At 42.1% G+C, this 24,736-nt stretch overlaps 1 protein-coding gene across 4 annotated transcripts; it reads right to left on the bottom strand.

The window, feature by feature from the left end:
- On the bottom strand, positions 1–24,440 carry LOC132217971 (zinc finger protein 286A-like). Of its 4 annotated transcripts, XM_059668536.1 has the most exons (7): positions 24,293–24,440; positions 23,721–24,007; positions 22,715–22,803; positions 9,721–9,835; positions 7,729–7,839; positions 7,512–7,604; positions 1–74 (listed from the first exon to the last, which is right to left on the bottom strand). In XM_059668536.1, exons 2-7 carry the CDS (start codon positions 23,812–23,814, stop codon positions 52–54), a joined length of 525 nt encoding a protein of 174 aa, XP_059524519.1. In that variant the 5' UTR covers positions 23,815–24,007; positions 24,293–24,440; the 3' UTR covers positions 1–51. The 4 variants fall into 4 exon arrangements, 3 of the variants coding, with proteins under 3 accessions (XP_059524519.1, XP_059524521.1, XP_059524522.1); XM_059668538.1 differs by lacking the exon at positions 7,729–7,839 and having other exon boundaries at positions 24,293–24,426; XM_059668539.1 differs by lacking the exons at positions 1–74; positions 7,729–7,839 and adding an exon at positions 5,288–5,914 and having other exon boundaries at positions 24,293–24,427.
- Positions 24,441–24,736: the final 296 nt, after the last annotated feature.

The raw sequence follows: 24,736 nt of genomic DNA, 5'->3' as shown, positions 1-24,736 counted from the left end.
GAGCTCACGGGGAGGGAGCTTCAGGAGGGCCGGTGAGGTGCAGAGATGGCGTCACTGAAGAGTCCTGTCTTGAGCTGAATTTAAAAAAAAAAACCAACACGTTTTTATTAATTTGTTTTTCAGAGAGTGTGGAAGGAGAGAGAGAGAGAGAGAGAGAGAGAGAGAGAGAGAGAGAGAGAGAGAGAGAGCCATTTTGTGAGAAATATCTATCAGTTGCCTCCCACACACACCCTGAGCAGGAATCGAACCGGTAACATTTCAGTGCAACCTTTTGGTTGACTGGTTGGTGTTAGTTGGGAGCTGGGGAGCTCTGAAGAGAGCTCCAGGCAAGAGTAGCAACAGAGTCATGAGATGAGCTGGTCAGGGGACCGTCCCTTTAGGGGGCTGCAGAGGACGCACACCGAGACTAGGCAGGGAGGACTGGTGGAGGCCTGGTCATACAGTCCTGCTGGCTGTGCCAGGGGACGCTGACTTTATTCCGTACACCAGGGCCCCAAAGCTTTGTCTGTAAAGTACCAGAGGGTGCTACAAAAGCAGCCACGGACAGTGTATAATGTGTGGGCGTGGCTGTGTTCCAGTGGAAATAGCCTGTGACGTGGCAAGAGCTTGCGTGCCCATAACAGAGGATGGGCGGCCCCACCAGTGTTCCTTGGAGAGCAGCAAAGAACATTGATGAGGGGGAAGCTGATTGAATGATTCTCTCATCACTGATGTTTTTCTCTCTCTCCCCCTTCCTTTCTGAAATAAAAACAAATACATATAAAAAATGCCCGAGTAAACAGTATTATTGTTATTATTTTTTAATCCTCATCTGAGGACATGCTTACAAATAGAAAGGGAGAGAGAGAGAGAGAGAGAGAGAGAGAGAGAGAGAGAGAGAGAGAGAGAAACATCAATCGGTTAACTTACTGGAGATCAAACCCACAACCTCCCAGGTAGGTACCCCGTGCAGGAATCAAACCTGCAACCTTTTGGTGCACAGAATGATTCTCAACCAACTGAGTCACTCCAGCTGGACAACAGTAAACATTATTAACTTTTAAAAACTTCAAACCTTGAGAACATGCCTTTTTAATGTTCTGGATTGATGAAATAGGACATATTCATAAAGCAATGCTAGTCATGTCACAGTATGATGGTTGTCTTGAAGATAACCACTCATGAGATAGTTTGAGTTGTGAGCTGAACTAGCCATCTTTTTCATGGACCACATATTTCTGGAAAGAACACCTGACAGACAAGTTATGTTACCCGTGTTGGATATTTGGCAGATATTTTCTATAGATGAATGAAGTGAGCCTGTCACGTCAAGAAAAACAACTGACAGTGTTTGATAAGATTTGAGCTTCCAGTAATAAATTACAATTTTGAAAAACATTTAACTACCATTGATAGATAGCCTGATAGCTAGTCAGGGGCCGACAGCTGGTCTTCGGAATACTTAAAATTGACTTTTCTGACAATGTCAGTGGTGACATCGAAAATTGTCTAAAATACCTTTATTAATTTGAGAGAGGGAAAGAGAGAAACATCAATTTGTTGTTCCACTTACTTATTGGCTAGTCCTTGTATGTGCCCTGACTGGGGATCAAGCCCACAATCTTGGTGTATCCAATGATGCTATAACCAACTGAGCTGCCTGGCCAGGACTGTTATTTTTTAAATATTGTATAATGTAATGTGCCAATATTTGGACGATCTCCATAACTCAGTGGACCAGTATTTTCCAAAATATCAATTGGGGTTTTTTTTTCATATATTGATTTCTGAGAGGAAGGGAGAGATAGAAACATTAACACCAGAAAGACTGAAACTTAGTATATACCTATATTGCCCAAAAGCAGTCAAAATGACTGCATTGTGAAAGATTAACTAATGTGTAAAGAAATTTGTTTAAAATTAAGTTTTAATATTTTGTATATTATTTAGTTATATAACAAGTTATTAACAAGTAAATACAGTTATATAACAAGTAAATATTAACAAAAAAATTTACTTCACTTGGAAAAATAATTTATGATTTGTACATTTTATGCAAATGAAAGTGGAAATCTTTTTATGTGTACATCTTCCGCAAACATACTTTTGACATTTTCACATATATTATTTGTTTTGTTGTTGTGGCAAAGTTGTACTTGACAAATTTGGCGTTTGTTAAAATGGGTTGCATTTGATGATGTTGCAGTTGATCTTTGTGGGTCTTCATGTTCTGATAAATTTTTCTGTCTTCCAGCTCTGTATTCGGTGGAAAGCTGTTCTGCTAATTGAAACAAGAACTCTTTTCGTTCTATTTGTATTCCTGTCGTTTCTTTGTAAAAGATCCAAGCATTTATAGCAGCCAAATCTAAAATATCGAAAAATATTTGGAGGGGCCATCTACGAGAACTAGCTTTTACTGTGTATTTTCTGGCCATTTGATCCGCCATATGAACTCCAAATTTTGTGCTGTTATAAAATTGAATAGGCCCTAACCGGTTTGGCTCAGTGGATCGAGCGTCGGCCTGCAGACTGAAAGGTCCCAGGTTCGATCCCGGCCAAGGGCATGTACCTTGGTTGCGGGCACATCCCCAGTAGGTGTGCAGGAGGCAGCTGATCCATGTTCCTCTGTCTTCGATGTTTCTAACTCTCTATACCTCTCCCTTCCGCTCTATGAAAAATCAATAAAATATATTAAAAAAAATTGAATAGATTCCGGTAACATTTTTTTATTACTTTTATCAATTTTCACAAATTTATGCTTAGAACTTAGAACAGCTACTCTTTTATTTGGTTTGCTTTTATATATTGTAAGAACACAATTCTCTGATTTATATAGCAGAGTGGAAAAACGAGGCATGTTATCCTTCGTTTGTTTGGCTGCTTTGGGTAGTTCTCTTTTGTTTCCTCTAATAGTTCCAACTAGAGTTGTTTGTTTGGCCAATAATTTTGTTGCGAGTGACATGCTAGTGAAAAAGTTATCAGTCGTGATATTTCTTCCACAGCCTGTATATGGCTAGACAAGTTTCAGAACAACGTGTTCACTGAGAAGCACTGACAATGGTTGTTGTTCATCTTTCCCCAAATAAGGAAAACCATTCAAAACATATTTGCTACTAACATCTGATGCAAGCCAGAATTTGATGCCAAATTTGTTGGGTTTATTAGGCATATACTGTGTAAACCTGCACCTGGCTTTTGACGGAAATAATTGCTCGTCAACTGTTATATTTTGCCCTGGTTGATAGCAAGCTTGACTATTTTCAATGAACTTGTCCCCTACTTCCGAAACCAAGGCAAACTTATTTGTTTGTAGGTGCCTACTTCTTTCGGTTCTTTTGTCAAAACGAATAAATCGTAGGATTTGCTTGAACTTTTCTCTCGCCAGTTTTCCTGAAGAATTCGGGACCCCACTTTGCTGACCATAAATAACTGAGTTTTAAATTTTTTGCCTCGTAGGCTCCACGAGCATATGAAATCCCAGTACATGTTCCCGGTAACGTTGTTGTCCAGTCGTTCCTCAGAATTTGGCGGCCTTCTTCCTCTGTGCACTTCTTTATGTTTGATAACATAGTTATCTACTATCAGCGAGAACGCACTGATAGGATTATCTGCCATAATGTTCCTTTCTGCGTAGCCTGTTGGCCCTTTCATACCCTTGAAAATACAAGTAGATGGTAACCTTCCAGGAATACCACCTTCGTTAAATTTTGACCACACAGTACCATCGGCAGCTGTTTCGGTCTCCTGAAAGGTGTGTTCAGTTTCTTCATCAGAGTCTGAACTACTTAGCACCCTACACCTTTTCCTGGTCATATTGATGGCACTTTCCTTTTCATCATTGGTGATCGACTCTTCATCGCTATCTTCAGTGTCAGATATTTCACTTTGAATATAACCCGATTCATTTTCAGATGATAGTTCAGAATTTGTTGCATCTGATTCTATATCGGTGCACTCTTCACTTATGTTCGTTAGCTTTTCCAATAACTCCCTTCTATTCGACATTTCTTTCATGAATTTACGGAGCAAAAGAAATAAAATAAACAACTTATTAGAACAAGTATCACTGCATAAAGATTCGAATAACAAGTACTAGTTTAGCTTATTGAGCAACTGCAACTTATCAAGTATCGACAATTTATCATGTACTTGTATGTTATCATGTGACGGTAATCGAAAAAAAATGAAAACTGTTATTTCAATACAGAGCCGAACTGGTCATATAAGAAATTTACTCAATTCAATAATAAGAGTCATTTGATTATTTAAAATTTCCCCAAGCAGTCAAAATGACTGCTTTGAGGCAATATAGGTATAATATATATATATACCAGAAATGAAGGAGGGGGGAGGTAACTACAATTATTAATAAACACATTTATATATTGTACAAAAAGTAACAAAATTCTAAGACATTGTGTCCTTATATACATAATTGTTTTTCTAATTGAAATTAAAAAGCAGTCAAAATGACTTCCTTGGGCAATCTAGTGTGAATAATGAGGGAGAATCATTGATTAACTGCATCCTGCATACCCCTACTGGGGATTGAGCCTGCAACCTGGGTAAGTGCCCTTGACTAGAATTGAACCTGGGACCCTTCAGTCTGCAGGCTGACGCTCTATCCACTGAGCCAACCCAGCTAGGGTGAAAATATCAATAGGTTTTAATGTAAGAGTATGAAAAACCATGGATATAGTTTCAGATGCCACACTGTTAACTAATCTTTAAGAAACTACCACTTCCTCAGTTTTGGTGTAGTAACAGAACAGCCACAAGTATCGGAAGAGACCATAAAATCCTCCTCCCTTTTCCTACTATATACTGGGGGTGAGGCTGGATTTTCTTTCTTTCCTTTTTAAAAAAAATTCTTTATAATTATTTTTTTAAATATATTTTATTAATTTTTTACAGAGAGGAAGGGAGAGAGATAGAGAGTTAGAAACATCAATGAGAGAGAAACATCAATTAGCTGCCTCCTGCACATCTCCCACTGGGGATATGCCCGCAACCCAGGTACATGCCCTTGACCAGAATCGAACCTGGGACCTTTCAGTCCGCAGGCCGACGCTCTGTCCACTGAGCCAAACCGGTTTCGGCATTTTTAAAATTCTCACCGAGCATATGTTTTTATTGATTTGGAGAGGAAGCGAGTGAGTAAGTGAAGGAGGGAGGGAGAGGGAGGGGAACAGGGGAACAGGGGAACAGGGGAACAGGGAGAGGGAGAGGGAGAGGGAGAGGGAGAGGGAGAGGGAGAGGGAGAGGGAGAGGGAGAGGGAGAGAGGGAGGGAGGGGGAGAGAGAGAGAGAGAGAGAGAGAGAGAGAGAGAGAGAGAGAGACATTGATGTGAGAGAGAAGCATTGATTGAACCCACAACCTGGGTATGTGCCCTGACTGGAATTGAACCTGCGACCAGTTGGTGCTCGGGACAACGCTCTAACTGACCGAGCCACACTGGCAGTGTACTTTGGGGATCTTTTGACAATATCTACCAAAAGTGAACATGATCTACCCTCCAACCCAACAATTCTACTTAATGTATATATCCGACAGAAATGCATACATGTGCTCATCAAAAGAGAGAATATACATAAGCAGCATTACTCATATAGCTAAAAACTGGAACTACTCAAAAATCTAGTATACTGACATAATGAAAGACTATATAACAATGAGAATGAACTATAATTAAATGTTACAAAATGAATGTATCTCACAGTAATCTTTAGTGAAGGAAGTCAGGCACAAGAGTATATACAATATGATTCTGTTTATATAAAACTAAATCAAAACTAATCTGGGTATTAGAAGTTAGGATAAGGTTACTCTAGGAAGGAGGGCAGTGACTTAAAGAGGGCACAGGGTATTTCTAGGGGTGCTGGAAAGGTTGTTTCTTGATTCGGGAGCTGTGTTCAACTTGTGAAAATTCATGGACCTGTAGTTATATTTTTATTTATATTGAAAAAAAAGAAGAAAAAGAGGCAAAATGAAGCAAAATATTAGCATGTGTTTGATTTTTTTCTCGACTTTTATATATATTTAAATTGCTATCTTCATTTAAAATATTTTAAAAATAGTCCGGCTGGTGTGTCTCAGTGGTTGAGCTTCAACCTATGAACCAGGAGGTCAAGGTTTGATTCCTGGTCAGGGCACATGCCCAGGTTGCGGGCTCGATCCCCAGTAAAGGGCGTGCAGGAGGCAGCTGATCAATGCCTCTTTCTCATCATTGCTGTTTCTATCTCTCTCCCTTCCTCTCTGAAATTAATTAAATATATATATATATATATATATATATATATATATATATATATATATATATGTGTGTGTGTGTGTGTGTATATATATATATATATCCTATATAATAAAACCCTAATATGCAAATCGACTGAAAGGCGGAATGGCTGATGGCTATGACACACACTGCCCCCCAGAGGGAGGTGATTGGGGCTGGGCGGGCCAGCGGATGGTGCCAGACCACCAGCTGGGGGCCCCCTGCCCCCCAATTGCCCTGCCTGCTGGTCGCCCTGCAGATGGACCTGATCGCTAGTCAGGCCTAGGGACCCTACCCTATATACTGGGAACAGGTTCTTAGATTTAAAAATTAAAACCTGGCAAGGCTACTCTAACACTGAAAAAAACAGGATGATGCAGTGATGACATGCATGGGCTCTGGCTTGCACATTTTGTGCTCAACCCTGATTCTGACACTTATAATAACTGTGTGACAAAGCCAATTAGTTACTTAACTTCTCTCTGCTTCAGTTTTCCACCCATAAGATGGGGAAAATGGTACTACTGCCACAGAAGGATCATGCTATGTACTATTTTTTATAATTAGGGCAAAAAAATGTAGCTGCCCATATAACAGTAAGATGCCTTTCACCTGTGGGAAAAGTATGGTCATTGGTGCATGCAGCAGCCTGGATTGCGAGAGGGATGTCTGACTGCCGGTTTAGGCCCGACATCCCCTGAGGGGTCCTGGATTGTGAGACAGTCCTCTCACTCCTGCACCCCTCTGTGGGAGGTGACCGGGCGGGCAGATCAGGGGATGGTGCTCCCCCCTCCCCCGCCAGCCACAGGCCTCCCTCAGCGGGAGGCAACTGGGCCAACAGGGGAAGGCGCCTCCCCCATCACCCTGCCACTGCCGCTGCCGCCAGCCTCCCTCTGCAGGAGGCGACTGGGTCGCTGATCAGGGGACAGTGCTGGCTGGCACAGGCACCCCATCACACCGCTGCTGGTCACTGCTGCTTCCCCCCACCCCCTTCCCGCCCCATCACCATCCCTTCCCTCTGCCCACTGGCATGCGCCTTGGCTGGCCTGGTGCCACCTGCTCGCCTGCCCGGCCCCCCTGCCGACTGGTGGTTCCCTCGTTTGGTCGATTTGCATATTACGCTTTTATTATATACGTCCTATATCATAGGATAAAGCATGTAGGCACTGCTAATATAGTCTTTCTTAAGCACCGAAAAGTGCCAATTCTTCACTGTCCTGCGGGGCTATTATTTCCGAGGACTCCCATCTATTTGACTCACCTGAATAGCTGCTTCTGGGGACTTTTCTCTCAAGCATCAATGTTTCCTTTCCATTCTCCAAATTGTAGTTCTCAGGCTTGGAAACTGGAAGCCCTGCTCAAAACAAAGAAAGGAAGAAAGAAAGAAATGGGACTAACTAATAGCTATTTGTGATGGGCAAACATCTATCGTAGAGCATAGTGCCAAATCCCTGATCTACAAAGAGGATGGGAATTACAGGAAGATCTGGAGTGAGGGAAGATGGACCTCCACATGAAGCTTAAAACATCTGCAGGAATCTGGGCCTGGTAAGGAGTTTCTATGCACTGGAAAACACAAGTGTTCATGCCTGTCAAAAGAGGAGAACTTATCTTTCTTCACTGAGGCCATTCCAGAGAGACGCTGCAGACCGATCCTCAGCTTAGGGAAGGAACTGGAGAAAACAGGACCCCAGGGGTAGCACCACACGTTGTGACTGCGGTAACTAGAATTTTTGTCTTCTGCTTTTCCTTTCTTCCTTCTTTAGCTACTAGAACCCACTTTCGTAGGGAATTTATTACATGAGGTTGGGGAGGGGCTAACATAGTTCTTACCACATCCATACAAACACATAAATGCACTTGTACACGTGTGTGCACACACATGCACACAGGTACACACAGGCTCCAAACTGCCCAGAGTAACCTATTTCCCTGGCTCTAGTCGTTGTTTCATTAACCAACATGTGACCCTCTTTGCTGAAACTCCTAGGATAGAAGCACTGCCTTTTTTCCCTTAGTTCTCTAATTGGAAGAATAATATAACCCTAGAGCTACTAAAGGCCATCTTTGCCACATGGGGAGACCCTAGGAATAAAGCCAGTAGGGCAAAGCCAAGCCACAGGATTTAAAAAAGAAAAAAGAAATTCCTGGTTATATATTGGATTCCCTGAATCAAGATTTTTCCCACGTGGGGAATGGAATCCAATACCTAAACTCTACCTAAACCCACCTCTCTTCATTAACAGAAGCCTTCATCGCCAGGGGATGGGCTCCAACACTGTTACCTGAGGAAAGTGGCGGAAACCCAGTGCAGCTGGGAGAAGTATTCACCCCTGGAGGAAAGGTAGGGATACGTATGAGGCCCAGCATTATGACTGAAGGAAGACAGAAATATTTATAAGTCCAACTTAATCCAGGTTCACAATGCCTACGTAAGAGCAAGCTTAATCAGATAAAAAACACCCCATCTTTCCCACCTCCCATCAATATGCCAATGGATTTAACTGTTTTGTAGAAAGACAGGTAAATAACCCAATTTAACTTCAAAAGCCACATTTTGAAGGCAGAGATGAGCAATAACATTTGGGCTACAGTACAGAAGCAAACATATGTTGTAGTATTCATATTCACCTTGATGATACTTCCAGATCATGGTGTGGGGCAATCAAGTACAAGTAAAAAGCCAAAGTCTTACTGCTGCTGAGAAAGTGCAATTTAGTTCTATCAAAGGACTACCAATAGAGAAAGTAACTATGGAGGAGCACCAAAATCTATATACAAATACCATCCAATCTTTTCGAGTCCTGAGCTGCGCATATGAAAAGCACAACGTTAAGTAGACCACAACAGCTGGGGGGTAACATGCTGAGGACAGACTTTAGAAATGACAGATTTCTAGAAAGTGAGGCTGTACTTATCCCATATCAGTATCGACAAGCTGTTAATGTGGGCTTTTAGTTGAAAATTCATAAGGCCACAAACTTCAAAGAAGAGAAATACCTTAAAAAGTAATTTGCCCTCTCTAGGGGTAAGCACTGCACCTTAGGGATAAGGGGAAAACGAAAACAGAACCATCTGGAAAAAAAAAAAATTAGGCAGGATCAACGGTTACTCAATTCCAAAAGATACCCAGGAAAATGTTATCTCTTTTAAAAAATAGATTAATTTACTTAACTTACAATACATATGGTGGTTTTTTTTTAATCAATGGAAAAAAAGAAGACTCCCTGCCCCCTAAGCTAGTGTGAATTAGGTTTCTGTCACTTCAATCCAAAAAATCCTAATACAAAACAAGCATAGGCAGTTCACCAAGAACCTAGAACAGGAATAGATTTGTCTCTGGGTCCAACAGGATTCAGACTTTATGACTCCTGAATGGAAAAGCGAAGGCTTTGTGAAGCTATTTCACTGTCAATAAGGAATGCTGTCCCTGAGCAGACTGCAGAGTCACAATGAGAAGCCGTCCTTACAGAGCGAGACCAGGTTCCTATAGTTCTCCAGCATCACGTCCCTCTGTGCAGGATCCAGCTTCCCCCACTCCTCGGGGGTAAGGTCCATGGCCACATCCTTGAATGTCACGGACGCCTAAGACACAAAACATACTTCTGTTCACCATCTTTCACTTGACAGCATCCCTCGCCCCCCGCAGTTCTGGTGGCCCTGGAGCAGAGCGACTGAGTACACCTAAAGTGACAGCGATACATGACAAGTGTTCTAATAGTATTCAGAGTCTGAATATTCTATGTAAAGCCACTGGCATCAGTTATGTGCCATGCGCGCTCTGCTAGGTTCAATATGAGAGTTTCTCCATTGAGAGACATCACTTTTCTGGGAAATAAAGAGTTAAAAATAAAACATGAACTAATGAGTTGACAATGCAGTTTGGCAAAGTAGACAAAATAGAGGAGGAAAAAAAGCCTGTCTGCATAACTCTCCTTGTGCGTCCTCAATAAAAACTTGAAGACTCAATCTAGCCAATCAGAAGATGAGTTGAAATACAGACCTTATTAGTGGATAAGTCATGGAATGAATAAATGACTGGCAGTGAGCACCAAATCCACTTAAGCATGGAAATAATTTAAAGCAAAAAGCAGTAACTGAAAAATGATGGCAACAGACTGAGTAAGGGAACAGAAAGAACTGAGGTTTATGTGTAAATACCATAGAATTAAGTTTCTATAAGACAAAAAAAATACAAAACTGTAAGGAGGTGAACACATATAAGTATTATTATATGCCTTTTTGTTTACTTATTTAAAGAATATGAAGTTTATTTTTACTTTTTAGAGAGTGAGGGAGAGAAAGAACAAGAGCGAGAGAGCGAGAGAAACATTGATGTGCTACAGACACATCGATCCCTTGTCTCCTGTATGTGCCCTGACTGCAACCTAGGTATGTGCCCTGACCATGAAATGAACCCGTGACCTCTGGTGCATGGACGACACTCCAACCAACTGAGCCATACCAGCCAAGGCATTACATGCCTTTTAAAATAAAACCATACAGAATGTGAATAATATTGCAAGGTTATTGAAATAAATATATATCAAATGCCTTAACTGGATAGAAAACACCTATTTAAACATTCATGAAGCATTTGCAAAAGTAACAAAGTAAATTTAAATAGATTCCAAGCATAAATAGAACAGAGCAAAAACTGATAATTGAAATAAACATCCGAATGTCAAAATAATAAAATGCAAAACGAATGCCAAATCACTAAAACTGTACTCAGAGGTGATTTCATAGCTTTAAACACTTCCATTTCATTAAAAAATAATGCAAATAAATTAGCAAAGCATACAGGTCAAGTTAGAGAAAGAACAACAAACTAAGAGAAACAAAGAATTACAGGATAAAAGCAGAAATTAAAGGTGGGGGGAGACAAGAACAATAGGTTAGCTGGGAGGTCTAAATAAGGTCAGTAGGTTGTAGTACTGTATCAATGCTAGTGTCCTGATTTTGGAAAATGAGAATAAAGTGAGGTAAAGTGTTATCTTTTGGAGAATATGAATGGAGGGTAAATCCTAACCCTAACCCTAGTATGTAAGAAATCTTTCTACCATTTACATTTCTTTAAACCTTAAATTATTTCAAAATAGTTTTCAAAAACGGAAATAATCTGAGACTTAAAAACATACAACAATCATCCTTGGAAAATAAAATAAAATGTAAATCTCTAAGTAGACAAGGAATTTTGAGGAAAAATGACTGAGATCGTACAGCCTGCATACCCCCAGCTAAATTGACACTCAATGAAAATTAACTTCCAGACGATTAGAAGAAAAAATCGGGACACAACTGCAAACCAATGCACAAAAGACAAAAACACACACACAAAAAACAAGGAAAGCATAGTAAATATAACTATAAAAATCACATGGCAAAAAAAATTTGAAACATACAATCATATTAATGCGAATGAGTTAATTTCCCTTTAAAAAAAACAGTAAACTTTTTTTTTTTAATTGATTTCAGAGAGAAGGGAGAGGGAGAGAGAGAAACATGGATTGGCTGCCTCCTGTTCATTTTCTACTGGGGATTGAGCCCCCAACTCAGGCATGTGTCCTGACCAGGAATCAAACTATTGACCTCCTGTTGCATGGGACAACACTCAGCTAACTGCGCCACACTGGCCGAGTGAATTAATTTCCCTTAAAAAAAAGCCAAATCCTGTTTATTCCATAACCCTCCTAAAAACACCCCAAAGTTGGGGACTGGCAGTGGGAGAAATCAAAGGAAACATTACATGTCTGAATATAGGAGTGCAAGTTCACCAAGAGCATATGGAGAGATATACTGGGAAATCAAACTGTTACCCTCAGTAGGGAGAAGAAGGGGACTGAATTTGAGGAGGAAGTAATATTAGTTTTACATTTATATATGTCTGTGCTATTCACCTGGTTACAACCAACTAAGAATTAAAACTTTAATACTTTTAAAAAATTGAATACACGAAACACACAGTCCAGGCAAAGCATCACACCACACCTAATGCAATGCAAAAAGGACAAAAGTTTTTAAAAATTTCCATAAAAGGTTTAATCTACCCGAGGCTCTAACAGTCTTGAATCTAACATCAAAGTGTTCCTCTGGCACTTGTAGTTGGATTTTCCTTGGCTACTATGCTGGCCAGTGAGTTCAGGTAGGATTAATTGTATCTGACTCATGGGTGGTATGTGTACTTCCATGTGTGGGTGCAGGTATATTCCATAGTTCTGTCCAAATTGGTCCAAGAATGGGCCTAATAGCCGTTAAAGAGTTAACCCCTGGACTTCTGCTGGAATGACCAGGAGGGAAGCTGCCCTTTGTCTGGGGTCTTCAGCGTGGGAAGCTGTAAGCCTAGATGTGGTAGGGGCCAGCACTAGGAAGAAAGCTTGCTTGAGAGGAAAACCCACAGAGAGAAAAGAAGAAGTCAGTGAAATGGAGGAAATAGGTCCTAATGTTATTACTTGAGCTTATTTCTAGTTAGACCTGGATTTCTCAGTCATGATAGCCCATAAATACCTTTTTTTTTTTATTGCTTAAAGTATTACAAAGGGTATTACATATGTATCCATTTTATCCCCCCGCCCTAGACAGTCCCCTAGCCTCCCCTATCACCCAGTGTCTTATGTCCATTGGTTATGCTTATATGCATGCATACAAGTCCTTTAGTTGATCTCTTACCCCCCTACCTCCTGCCCCCCAACCCTCCACGGCCGTCCTGCTGCAGTTTGACAATCTGTTTGAGGCAGCTCTGCCTCTGTATCTATTATTGTTCAAAAGTTTATAATGGTCTCTATTGTCCATGAATGAGTGAGATCATGTGGTATTTTTCCTTTATTGACTGGCTTATTTCACTTAGCATAATGCTCTCCAGTTCCATCCATGACGTTGCAAATGGTAAGAGTTCCTTCCTTTTTACAGCAGCATAGTAGGCGTCCGGCCCGGGCAGCGGGGACCCACAGCTGCAGCGGCCCCGCGATCGTGGGCTTCGCTTTAGGCCCAGTCAAGGGACCCCTAGCTCTTGGGACTGCCAGCTTCGACAGTGCCCAGCTCCCATCGCTGGCTCCACCCCTACTTCCTGCTATCACTGGCCAGGGCGGCAAAGGCGCCTGATTCTCCGATCATGGCTGGGGGGCAGGGCAAAGGCGACCCCAGGGCCACCTTTGCCCTGCTCCCCAGCTCTTAGCTCCCCCCTGGGTTTCTGATCACTGTCAGTGGCAGGGGGCTTCTTCCTGCTTTCCCTTTCGCCTCCCTGCATTGTGCCTACATATGCAAATTAACCGCCATCTTGTTGGCAGTTAACTGCCAATCATAGTTGGCAGTTAACTGCCAATCATAGTTGGCAGTTAATTTGCATATAGCCCTGATTAGCCAATGAAAAGGGTATTGTCGTACGCCAATTACCATTTTTCTCTTTTATTAGTGTAGATATATATATATGAATGAAGTAGCTATTATTAATAAAAAAGAAAAAAAGAAAGAAAAAACTGGTTAGCTGATAAAATTGTCAAATTACAATATCAAACACCTGAAACACTATAACCATATAAGATTGTATATCAACTATTCTTAAAGATAAATTTCAAATGAAAATAATTACATTTCTCAGATGTTGTAGGCTTTTTAGAAAATTAAGCCTAGGAATGAATATTCTAAAATTTAAAAAGGTACCTTTATAAAAGTTAATAAAAAGTGACAGGCATTGAAAAAGCATGTGATCCAAAATGCAACAGCCATATCTGATTATTAAAATATCTTCGTAAAATACAAATAGAAAGATAGTTGCTAAATATCTTTCACTTAAAATCTTTCACTTAAAATCCTCTAAAACTCCTCATTGCACCTGGAATAAATCTTACAACCTGAACAAGACTGCAGGCTCTGGACGCCTTGCTCTGCACAACTTCCTGTCTCACTCTCCTCTTTACTCCAGCCACCCTGGGCTGTATTTCATTCCTAAAACCCGGGGAGCTCTTTCCCACCTCAGGGCCTTTGCACACACATCTGTGTCTGCAAGGCTCTTTGTTCAGGACTTCATAGGACTGACCTTTTTTCTCCTTTACATCTCATCTCCCCCCCAAAAAATCAACATGTGGAAAGTGTTAGATCTATCTCTACATCATAAAATTAAATAGAGTCTATTCATATTCTCTCATTTTTTGTTTTCAAATTTTTCATTCCACCTGCATTAGACTTTCAAAAGAAAAAAAAGTTGCAGTAAAATGTATTCATCTTAAATTCATTTAAAATGTTTTTGGTAAGATCAGAAATACTGATCTAATATGTTCCCCTAAATCAGTGGTTCTCAAACTTAGCTGCACATTAGAATCACCTCAGAATCTTTTTTAAAATCCTGATTTCTGGGCCTTATTTCACTTAACATTATGGTCTCTAGTTCCATCCATGCCATTGCAAATGGTAATAGTTCCTTCCTTGTTACAGCAGCATAGTATTCCATCATGTAGATGTACCACAGTTTTCTAATCCATTCATCTACTGATGGGCACTTAGGCTGTTTCCAGATCTTAGCTATGGTGAATTGTGCTGCTATGAACATTGGGGTGCATATATACTTTCTGATTGGTGTTTCTGGTTTCTTGGGATATATTCCTAGAAGTGGGAACACAGGAATAAATGGCAGTTCCATTTTCAGTTTTTTGAGGAAACTCCATAGTGTCTTCCATAGTGGCTGCAACAGTCTGCATTCCCACCAGCAGTGCACAAGTGTTCCTTTTTCTCCACATCCTCTCCAGCACTTGTCGTTTATTGATTTGTTGATGATAGCCAGTCTGACAGATGTGAGATGGTACCTCATTGTTGTTTTGATTTGCATCACTCGGATGATTAGTGACTTTGAGCATGTTTTCATATGTCTCTTGGCTTTCTGAATGTCCCCTTTTGAAAGGTGTCTATCTAGGTCCTTTGCCCATTTTTTGATTGGACTGTTTAACTTCCTTTTGTTAATTTGTATGAGTTCCCTATAAATTTTGGAGATTAGGCCCTTATCAGATATGTCATTGGCAAATACGTTTTCCCACACAGTGGGTTTTCTCATTGTTTTGTTGATGGTTTCTTTTGCTGTGCAGAAGCTTTTTATTTTGATGTAGTCCCATTTATTCATTTTCTCTATAGTTTCAAGTGCCCTAAGAGCTGTATCAGTGAAGAAATTGCTTCGGCATATGTCTGAGATTTTGTTTCCTTTGGATTTTGCTAGTATTTGTATGGTTTCCCGTCGTATATTTAAGTCCTTTATCCATTTTGAGTTTATTTTTTGTGTATGGTGTAAGTTGGTGGTCTAGTTTCATTTTCTTGCATGTATCTGTCCAATTTTCCCAACACCATTTATTGAAGAGACTATCTTGGCTCCATTGTATGCTCTTGCCTCCTTTGTCGAATATTAATTGAGCATATTGGTTCAGGCCGATTTCTGGGCTCTCTATTCTATTCCATTGATCTATATGCCTGTTCTTGTGCCAGTACCAGGCAGTTTTGAGAACAGTGGCTTTGTAATACATCTTGATATCTGGTATTGAGATCCCACCTACTTTGTTCTTTTTCAGGATCGCTGCAGCTATTCGGGGTCTTTTTTTTTTTTTATTCCGGATGAATTTTTGGAGAGTTCGTTATAGATCTGTGAAGTATGCCATTGGTATTTTAATGGGAAGTGCGTTGAATTTATAGATTGCTTTGGGTAGTATGGACATTTTAATGATGTTGATTCTACCAATCCATGAACATGGTATCTTCTTCCATCTGTTTATGTCTTCCTCTATATCTTTTTTCAATGTCCTGTAGTTTTCTGAGTAGAGGTCTTTTACCTCTTTAGTTAAGTTTATTCCTAGGTAGCTTAATTTTTTGGGTGCGATGGTAAACAGGATTGTTTTTATAATCTCTCTTTCTGAAAGTTCACTATTGTTGTATAGAAATGCCTCAGATTCCTTGGGGTTAATTTTGTATCCTGCTACATTGCCAAACTCATGTATTAAGTCTAGTAGCTTTTTGATGGAGTCTCTAGGGTTTTGTATGTATAATATCATGTCGTCTGCAAATAAGGACAGTTTTACTTCCTCTTTTCCAATTTGGATGCCTTTTATTTCTTCTTCTTGCCGAATTGCAATGGCTAACACTTCCAGTACTATGTTGAACAGGAGTGGTGAGAGGGGGCATCCCTGTCTTCTTCCTGTTCTTAGGGGAAATGGTGTTAGTTTTTGCCCGTTGAGTATGATGCTGGTTGTGGGCCTGTCATATATGGCTTTTATTATGTTGAGGTATGATCCTTCTACTCCCACCTTGCTGAGAGTTGTTATCAAAAATGGGTGTTGAATTTTGTCAAATGCTTTTTCTGCATCAATTGATATGACCATGTGTTTTTTTTCTATCAGTTTGTTTATGTGATGTATCACGTTTATTGATTTGCAGATATTGTCCATCCTTGCATCCCTGGGATAAATCCTACTTGGCCATGGTGTATGATCTTTCTGATGTACTGCTGGATCCGATTTGCTAAGATTTTGTTGAGGATTTTGGCATCTATGTTCAAGAGGGATATTGGCCTGTAATTCTCTTTTATTGTGTTGTCTTTACCTGGTTTTGGTATTAGGGTGATGCTGTCTTCATAGAATAATCTTGGAAGTGTTCCTTCCTCTTGAATTTTTTGTGGTAGTCTGTGGAGGATAGGTTTTAGATCTTCCTTGAATGTTTGGTAAAACTCCCCTGTGGAGCCATCTGGTCCTGGGCTTTTGTTTGATGGAAGCTTTGTGATGACTGCTTCAATTTCTTCCATACTTATTGGCCTGTTGAGATTATTAGATTCTTCCTGATTGAGTTTTGGAATGTTGTATTTTTCTAAGTATTTGTCCATTTCCTCCAGGTCGTCTAGTTTGTTGGAGTAGAGCTGTCCATAGTATTTTTTAACAATCATTTGTATTTCTGTGGGGTCTGTTGTTATTTCACCTCAATCATTTCTGATTTTTTTTTTATTTGGGTCCTCTCTCTTTGCTTCTTGGTGAGTCTGGCTAGAGGTTTGTCAATCTTGTTTATTCTTTCAAAGGACCAGCTCTTGGTTTCATTGATTTTCTGTATTGCTGTTTTGGTCTCTATGTCATTGTCATTTATTTCTGCTCTAGTCTTTATTGTCTCCTTCCTTCTGCTCACTCTGGGGTTTTCTTGTTGCTCTCTTTCTAATTCTTTGAGTTGTAGAGTTAGATTATTTACTACCATTTTTTCTTATTTTTTGAGATAGGCCTGTAGAGCTATAAACTTCCCTCTCAGGACTGCTTTCATTGTGTCCCATAGGTTTTGGATTGTTGTGTTTTCATTATCATTAGTTTCCAGGATGTTTTTAATTTCTTCTTTGATCTCATTGGTAACCCAATCAATATTTAATAACATGCTATTCAGCTTCCAGGTGTTTGAGTATTTTGAGTTGTTTTTATTGTAGTTTAATTCTAATATTATGCCATCGTGTCTGCGAAGATGCTCTTTACGATTTCAATCTTCTTGAATTGGGGGATACTTTGCTTGTGACCCAATATATGGTCTCTTTTTGAATATGTCATATGAGCACTTGAGTAGAATGTAAATTCCGTGGCTTTGGGTTGAAGTGTTCTGAAGATGTCTATTAAGTCCATGTGATCTAGTGAGTCATTTCGGATTGCTGTATCTTTGCTGATTGTTTGTGTATAGGACTTATCCAGTGCTGTCAATGGTGTATTAAAGTCCCCTACTATGACTGTATTGTTGTCGATCTTTCCTTTGATATCTTCCAGGAGTTTTTTTATAAATTTGGGTGCTCCTACATTGGGTGCATATATGTTTACCAGGGTTATATCTTCTTGTTGTATTGATCCCTTTAGTATTATGAAGTGGCCTTCCTTATCTCTTGTTAAGGCCTTCACTTTGAGGTCTATTTTGTCCGATATAAGTATTGCTACCCCAGCTTTCTTTTCCTTTCCATTTGCCTGAAAGATATTTTTCCATCCTTTCACTTTCAGTCTGTCTGAGTCCCTTCTAATGAGGTGGGTTTCTTGTAGACAGCAGATGTATGGGTCATGTTTTTTTATCCACTCAGCCACTCGATGTCTTTTGGTTGGAGCATTTAGTCCGTTTACGTTTAAAGTTATTATTGAAAGGTACTTGTTTGTAACCATTTCTTTTTTTGTGTGGCTGTTTTCTTTCTGAGCTTTTTATTTCTTATTTTTATACCAGTCCCTTTAGCATTCCTTGCATTGCTGGCTTGGTGGTGACAAACTCCCTTAGCCTTTTTTTGTCTGTGAAGCTTCTTATTTCCCCTTCAAGTTTGAATGATAGCCTTGCTGGATAGAGTATTCTTGGATTCAGTCCTTTGCTTTGCATCACTTTGTAAATTTCAGTCCATTCTTTTCTGGCCTGATGTGTTTCTGTTGAGAAATCATTTGACAATCTAATGGGAGATCCCTTGTATGTAACTTTCCGTCTCTCTCTTGCAGCCTGTAAGATTCTCTCTTTGTCCTGAACATTTGCCATGGTGATTATGATGTGTCTTGGTGTGGGTCTTTTCGGGTTCACCTTGTTTGGGACTCTCTGGGCTTGTGTGACTTTTTTCTTCCCCACCTCAGGAAAGTTTTCTGATATTATTTCTTCAAGTAGGTTTTCTAATCCTTGTTCATCCTTCTGTTGTTCTGGTACTCCTATTATTCGTATGTTGTTTCGTTTCATGTTGTCCCAAAGCTCCCTTAGGCTCTCCTCCTGTCTTTTAATTTTTTTCTCCAATTGCAGTACATTTTGGGTGTGTTTTGCTTCCTTGTCTTCTAATTCACTAATTCGGTCCTCCGCTTCTCCTAGTCAACTGTTGATACTTTCAATGGAGTTTTTCATTGCAGCTATATCACTCTTCATTTCTTCTTGGGTCTTACTTAGGTTGTTGATTTTTTCATCTGTTTCTTCTAGCTTCTTCCATATGTTATCGATTTTTTCATCTGTTTCTTCTAGCTTCTTCCATATGTTATCGATTTTTTCATCTGTTTCTTCTTGCTTCTTGCAGAGGTTGTCGATTTTTTCCTCCATCCGGTTTATGCACTCTAGGATCCTTATTCTGAATTCTTTATCTGTCATGTTGCATGCCTCTGTACTACTTAGCTGCTTTTCTGGAGAGTCCTCCTTCTCTTTCCTTTGGGGGTTTCTTTGTCTACCCATGTTTGATCTCACTGACATATCTAGACGTTGAGTCGTTCAGTGGTTGCTCCCTTGGTGACAGTGACTCCTTGGTCTGTGGTTGCTCTTCGGGCGGTTGCGGTAGCAGCTGCTCTTCAGTTGTCAGCAGCTCCTCTGGTGGGTGCTGTTCACAGCTGTGGTGGCTCTTCTGGCTGGTGGGGCGAGGTTTCACGTACAGCTGCTTTTCCTCAGCAGAGGATGTGGTGCTCAGGAGGTTGCTGTTGCTTGGATCTGCTGCGTTGATTTAAAGGCACAAAATACAACACAACAAGGCACCACGTACCAGGCACTATACACAAATATATTCACGATATTAATAACCCCAATTAAAGGTGACCACCTGAATTAAGAGAATTAGGGGATAAGGAAGAAGGAAGAGAAAAAGATAAAAGAGAAAAAGGAAAAGAAAAGTAGGGACCAAAAAAAGGGAGTGCAAAAATGAAATTGGTTAAAAGGAGGGGGGGAAATAAAAGCGAGAAAAGAAAAGAAAAAAAAAGAGCGAAAAGAGAGAATGAAGTGGAAGAGGGGAAGAGACTTTTTATATGAGGAGAATACTCCTATAGAACAGCCATTAATCCCTTAAATTCCAGCAACAGCTCCCTGGATATGAATGCAAACTAGAAACAACCAATAATATAACGATGAAAATAGAATGGTGAACACTAATCCCAAAATAAAATAAAGAAAAAATAAAATGGAACTTTAAAAAATGGTAAAATGGTAGCAGTAATAATACTGGTTAAAAATAAGAAGGTAGTAATTGAAAGGGTAAAATCAGGTGATGGAAAAAGAAGAAAAGAAAAAAAAAAAAAAGAACAGAAAAAAAAAATGAAGAAAAATTGGTTTCTTAGTTAAAAAGTGAAAAAAGAAAAAAAAATTGCAGTTGTGAAGGTCCTTCGTTTCTTCTATTCTTCAGTGTGGATCGCCTTAGACCTTCCAGGTATTCAGGAGAGTGTTGAGTTTCCCTGCGATATACTGTTCCTCTGTGTTGTAAACCACAGTCCTTATTTTAAAGCATGCCGCATTTATTTCCCAGACTGCCTTATTTTGTGTTTAGGAAAGAGTCAGTTTGTGGGTCAGCCTCTGGGTGGCAGTGTTCTGGCGTTGGCCTCTGAGGCTATAGGGCCTCTCTGTCCAGTGGAAGTTCACTGCCCAGAGCTGACTGCGTAATAGTTAGTTACTGGCGCTATGTTGTTGCTGGGATTGAAAATCCCCCTATAGGCCAGACCCTGTTAACTCCCAGGGACTGATCAGGTTATCTTAATCCTTGATGTCGTACAGGGTGGAATCTGGGTGTGGCTGTGCTCCTTGCCTGGGGGCTGGGGGGAGGAGTCTCATTCTCTGGAGAGGGTGGCTGCCCCAGTCCTGGGCTCAGGGGTGTCTCAGCACTCAATTCACTACCACCTCTCCCAGCTCCCCCTCTTTCCCCAGTCTCTCCCCAGATTCCACTCCTCAGCACACTCTCCCTCTCTTCAGCACAGGTGAGTGTCTGTATCCGAAATGTCCCATGAACAGGATTCAGTGAAAACAAACAAACAAATGCCGGCCGCGGAAACGGGGAAGGCTTGGTTTCTGTAAGCTTCTTCTCTTACCGGGACTGCATGGTCAGGTCAGCTCTTCAGGCTGCCCCCTTTAGGCTCAGTCCTCCGTGATCACAGAACCCAGCTCTCAATTTCCCTGGCGGCGCCAGGAATCCCGCGGTTCTCCTTTCCCCCGTCAGGGGCTGTGCCTGTCCCAAGGGACGCGGCTGTCTGCCACGCGGTCTCCCTCCGACTCTCTGGGCTCAGAGGTCTGGCAAACTTTCCTGCCCAAATCCCTGTTTTTTTTTTTACCTTTCCAGGGGAGTTCTGCTCTTCCCGGCTGCAAACCCTCTCACCAGCTGAGCAATTTCGCCAATTCGGTGTGAGTGTTACTAGCTTCAGCTGCTCGCTCCATTTGCTCCGGGACACGACCTGGGACACGTCTGCGTATATCGCCGCCATCTTGGTTCTCTCTAAATACCTTTCCCTTACATCAGTTTGAGTTGAGTTTTATCATCTGCAACTTAAAGCTTCTTGACTAATAGTCTTCAATACTAATGTAAGGCAGTTGAGAAACCAATGAATTCAGGCAAGTATATAAGGACCCCAAGAAGTCACTTTTACAAACAGTACCAATGTACAATATGGACTTTTTACACTTGGAATCACAGTAGCAAAGAAAAAGGCTAATTTAGGAATCGTGGGTTGTGGCATGCCACACACATCATGAAGAGCTCTTTTCTCTTACCTAACTTCTTTTAATAAAAATTTCAAACATACAAAACGTTGAAAGACCAATACATGAATCACCCATAGAGTACGACCACCATTTAAATTTTTTTTGTTTTTTTTCTTCTTTATTTCAGAGAGGAAGGGAGAGGGATAGACAGAGATAGAAACATCAATGATGAGAGAGAATCACTAATCAGCTGCCTCTCGCACACCCTCTACTGGGATAGAGCCCACAACCTGGCATGTGCCCTTGACCGAAATTGAACCCGGGACCTTTCAGTCTGCAAGCCAACACTCTACCCATTAAGCCAAATCAGCTAGGTCAACCACCACTTAGATTAATTCTTAATATTTGCCTTTGTTAAGACAGATTGGAAAATTGTTTCACTTTCTAAACTTGTGCATTCATCAACTTGGAGGGCTGGATTTTAACTCTTTAAGTTAAGCCTTCCATAGGCTTTCCTATTCAAGTGCTCTTCTGAACTTTTGAGCACTTACTATTTTCATAACTCACTTCAGCTCTAAAGAAAGGTGCTTTCTTAATTTCTTACATAACAGTCATGTGTATGTTGATTCCCTTGCAGAAACATAAATGTTAAGATATACCCCGAAGATTAAAAATGGTGGCAGGGTAAGTGGATGCTACACAGACACGCTCCCAGGACCAAATTGGAATTACAACTAAAATACAAAAGAATCCTGAATAATCAACTAAAGATTAAGATATGCCCCATATGTTCTATTAAAATAGTTTCCTACGTTACCAAGCTCAGCAACTAGCACAATAGGCAAAGAAGGGTAATTACGCTACTTACCTGCCTGTTGACTGACAATAAGTATAACTAGATGGAGAAGACGCCATGGGTTAGCAGAAAACATTTTCTACTGAGTCCATTAGCCACCCGAGTAGTCTTAGATTAGAACTCAGCTCTCCAGATGGGCTCTAGTAGACAAAGGAACTTGACATCAAGAAGAAGGGTGCGCCTGTACTCTGAGAAATAAGGTGGAATTTCAATAATCAGTACAGACTCACCTGGGATCTGGCTGTGAGGTGGAGAGCTGCCACTTCTCCCTTTTCTGTGCTCTTCTCTTGGGAATAGAAAGAATCCTGGAAAGACGTAGCTACGGGCAAGAAAGCGGTAACTGTGGGATCTAAATCTATGCTGTGCTTCAGATTTACAAGACAAAGATTCCTCCCTCTAGGAATGATGCTCCCGCAGATACTGCACCTGAAGGCAGCCCAGACAACCCTTGACCCTGGGGTCATGGAGAAAGTCCAGGAACGTTGCCACTGGGACAGAACACCTACTGGCAGGTGTACCCTCTAATCGAGAAATGAGGATAAGCCAGTTTATTTCCAACCTTAATGTACATTAAATTAATATAAGAAAAATAGGCTCAGTTCTCAAAAATCACCCTGCAAGCTTATTTACATGTAGATCACTAGATTCCCCTTCCTAATAATTGCTACTAGTAGTTGGGTCTGAGGTGCACTCCAGAAATCTCATGAGCAGGCCATGGGTCAGGAGAAAACATTTTCTACTGAGTCCATTAGAAAAGGCTGACATGAAGTCACAGACCAAACTTCAAGAAAGACCGGGCTAGTCAACTACCGACCTCCGCGCCTGTTCTCTATGATGCAAAACAGCAGTATCTGCGCGACTGACATAATAGGAATGTTGTGCCACGGGAATGACAGAGGTGGGGAGGTATTTTCTGCCAGCCAAATAAGCTACGTTCCCAGACTCACTGACAGCTGGGGGAAAAGAACGTGGGAGAAAAAGTGACTGAGGCTGTGCTCTGGCCTGAGCTGCTAACATTTTGGGGGGGCTTTCCAGGACCCACTGTGCACCAGCTCAGGGGGAGAGGGGGTGCCCCACACCAAGCCCTGCATTCTCATGCAAGGAGCCCAGCCATGCCCCAGACAAAGGAGACTGGCAGAGCCGCCCGACAAGGGCCACCTCCCCGGGGGCAGCCCATTTCCTTTCGGGGAGGAAGGGCCACTTCCGCACACAGTCCAACAGCCCCGCAACTCTCACCTCTCTTCTCGGGCACCTCGGCCCAATCTGCCTCCATGATCCCCAATCCTCCCGGTTCCGAAGATTCGGAGCTCCCGTCTCCGCGCTCCTCCATCTGGACCTCTCAGCACGTCACAGCGAGAAGCCCCGTCCTCCCGCCGGCCGGCCCTCGGGGCGCTGCGGAAAGGCCGGGTCAGGTCAGGCCCCGCTTCTTCCTCGGGCCCGGGCCGTCGGCACCTGGATCCCGCGGGGGGCCAGGTCCCCCAGACCGATCCTCGGATGCCTGTTCCGGCCGCTCAGCACTGTACCTGCGGGGACCGAGCAGCTTGGAGGAGATGGCGCCGGGTTCGGGCTCTCTCTGAAGCCCGCGCCGGCCCGCGCCCCGCCCGTCGCGCCCGCCAGCACCGCGCTCGCACCCGCGTCCCCGGGAGGCGGCAGCCGCCGGAGGGAGTCCGGCCGGAGCGGGAGATGGGCTCATGGTCCGCCCTCGAGGCCCCTTCCACAAATGCGCGCTCCGGGCCCGGCACAGACTGCTGCCCCGGGGGCCGCCCCGGGAGCCGAGCGCTGAAAAGCGGCCTCCGAACCCCACTCACCTCCCATCCGGGCTTGACAAAGGCTCCGAACCTCTGGGGCCAGCTCGGAGCCGCGCATGCGTAAGAAGGGGATGGGGCGAGGCTGGCGAGCCTCATCCAGCCCAGAACTACGATTCCCAGAAGGCCCCGGGCACGGCCAACCTCCGTTTCTCAGCAGGTGGGAGCACACATGGCGCTGTCGGGGGGTGGGGTGGGGGGTGGGGGGTGGGGGTGGGAATTGGGGTCGGGATGTGAAGAAGCCGACCTGCTCCTTCTCGGGAGAGTACGGGCTGCATCACCCACGTGAGGTCCATCGCCCTGGAGAGCGCTGACATCAGGGACTCGGAGCCTAGTCTGTGCGGCGCGGCTCTGGAGGGACCAGGGTCCGGTGCTCAGAGCCGCTGAGGAGTTCCATCTGCGTTAACCTAACGTAAGATGTATGCGAGCAGCCTATGCCTTTTCCGT

The sequence above is a fragment of the Myotis daubentonii genome, chromosome 16 (genome assembly GCF_963259705.1).
Source record: "Myotis daubentonii chromosome 16, mMyoDau2.1, whole genome shotgun sequence".
Classification (NCBI taxonomy): domain Eukaryota; kingdom Metazoa; phylum Chordata; class Mammalia; order Chiroptera; family Vespertilionidae; genus Myotis; species Myotis daubentonii.
Note: the sequence above shows the minus strand (reverse complement) of the source record. Positions and strands in the feature narration are given on the sequence as shown.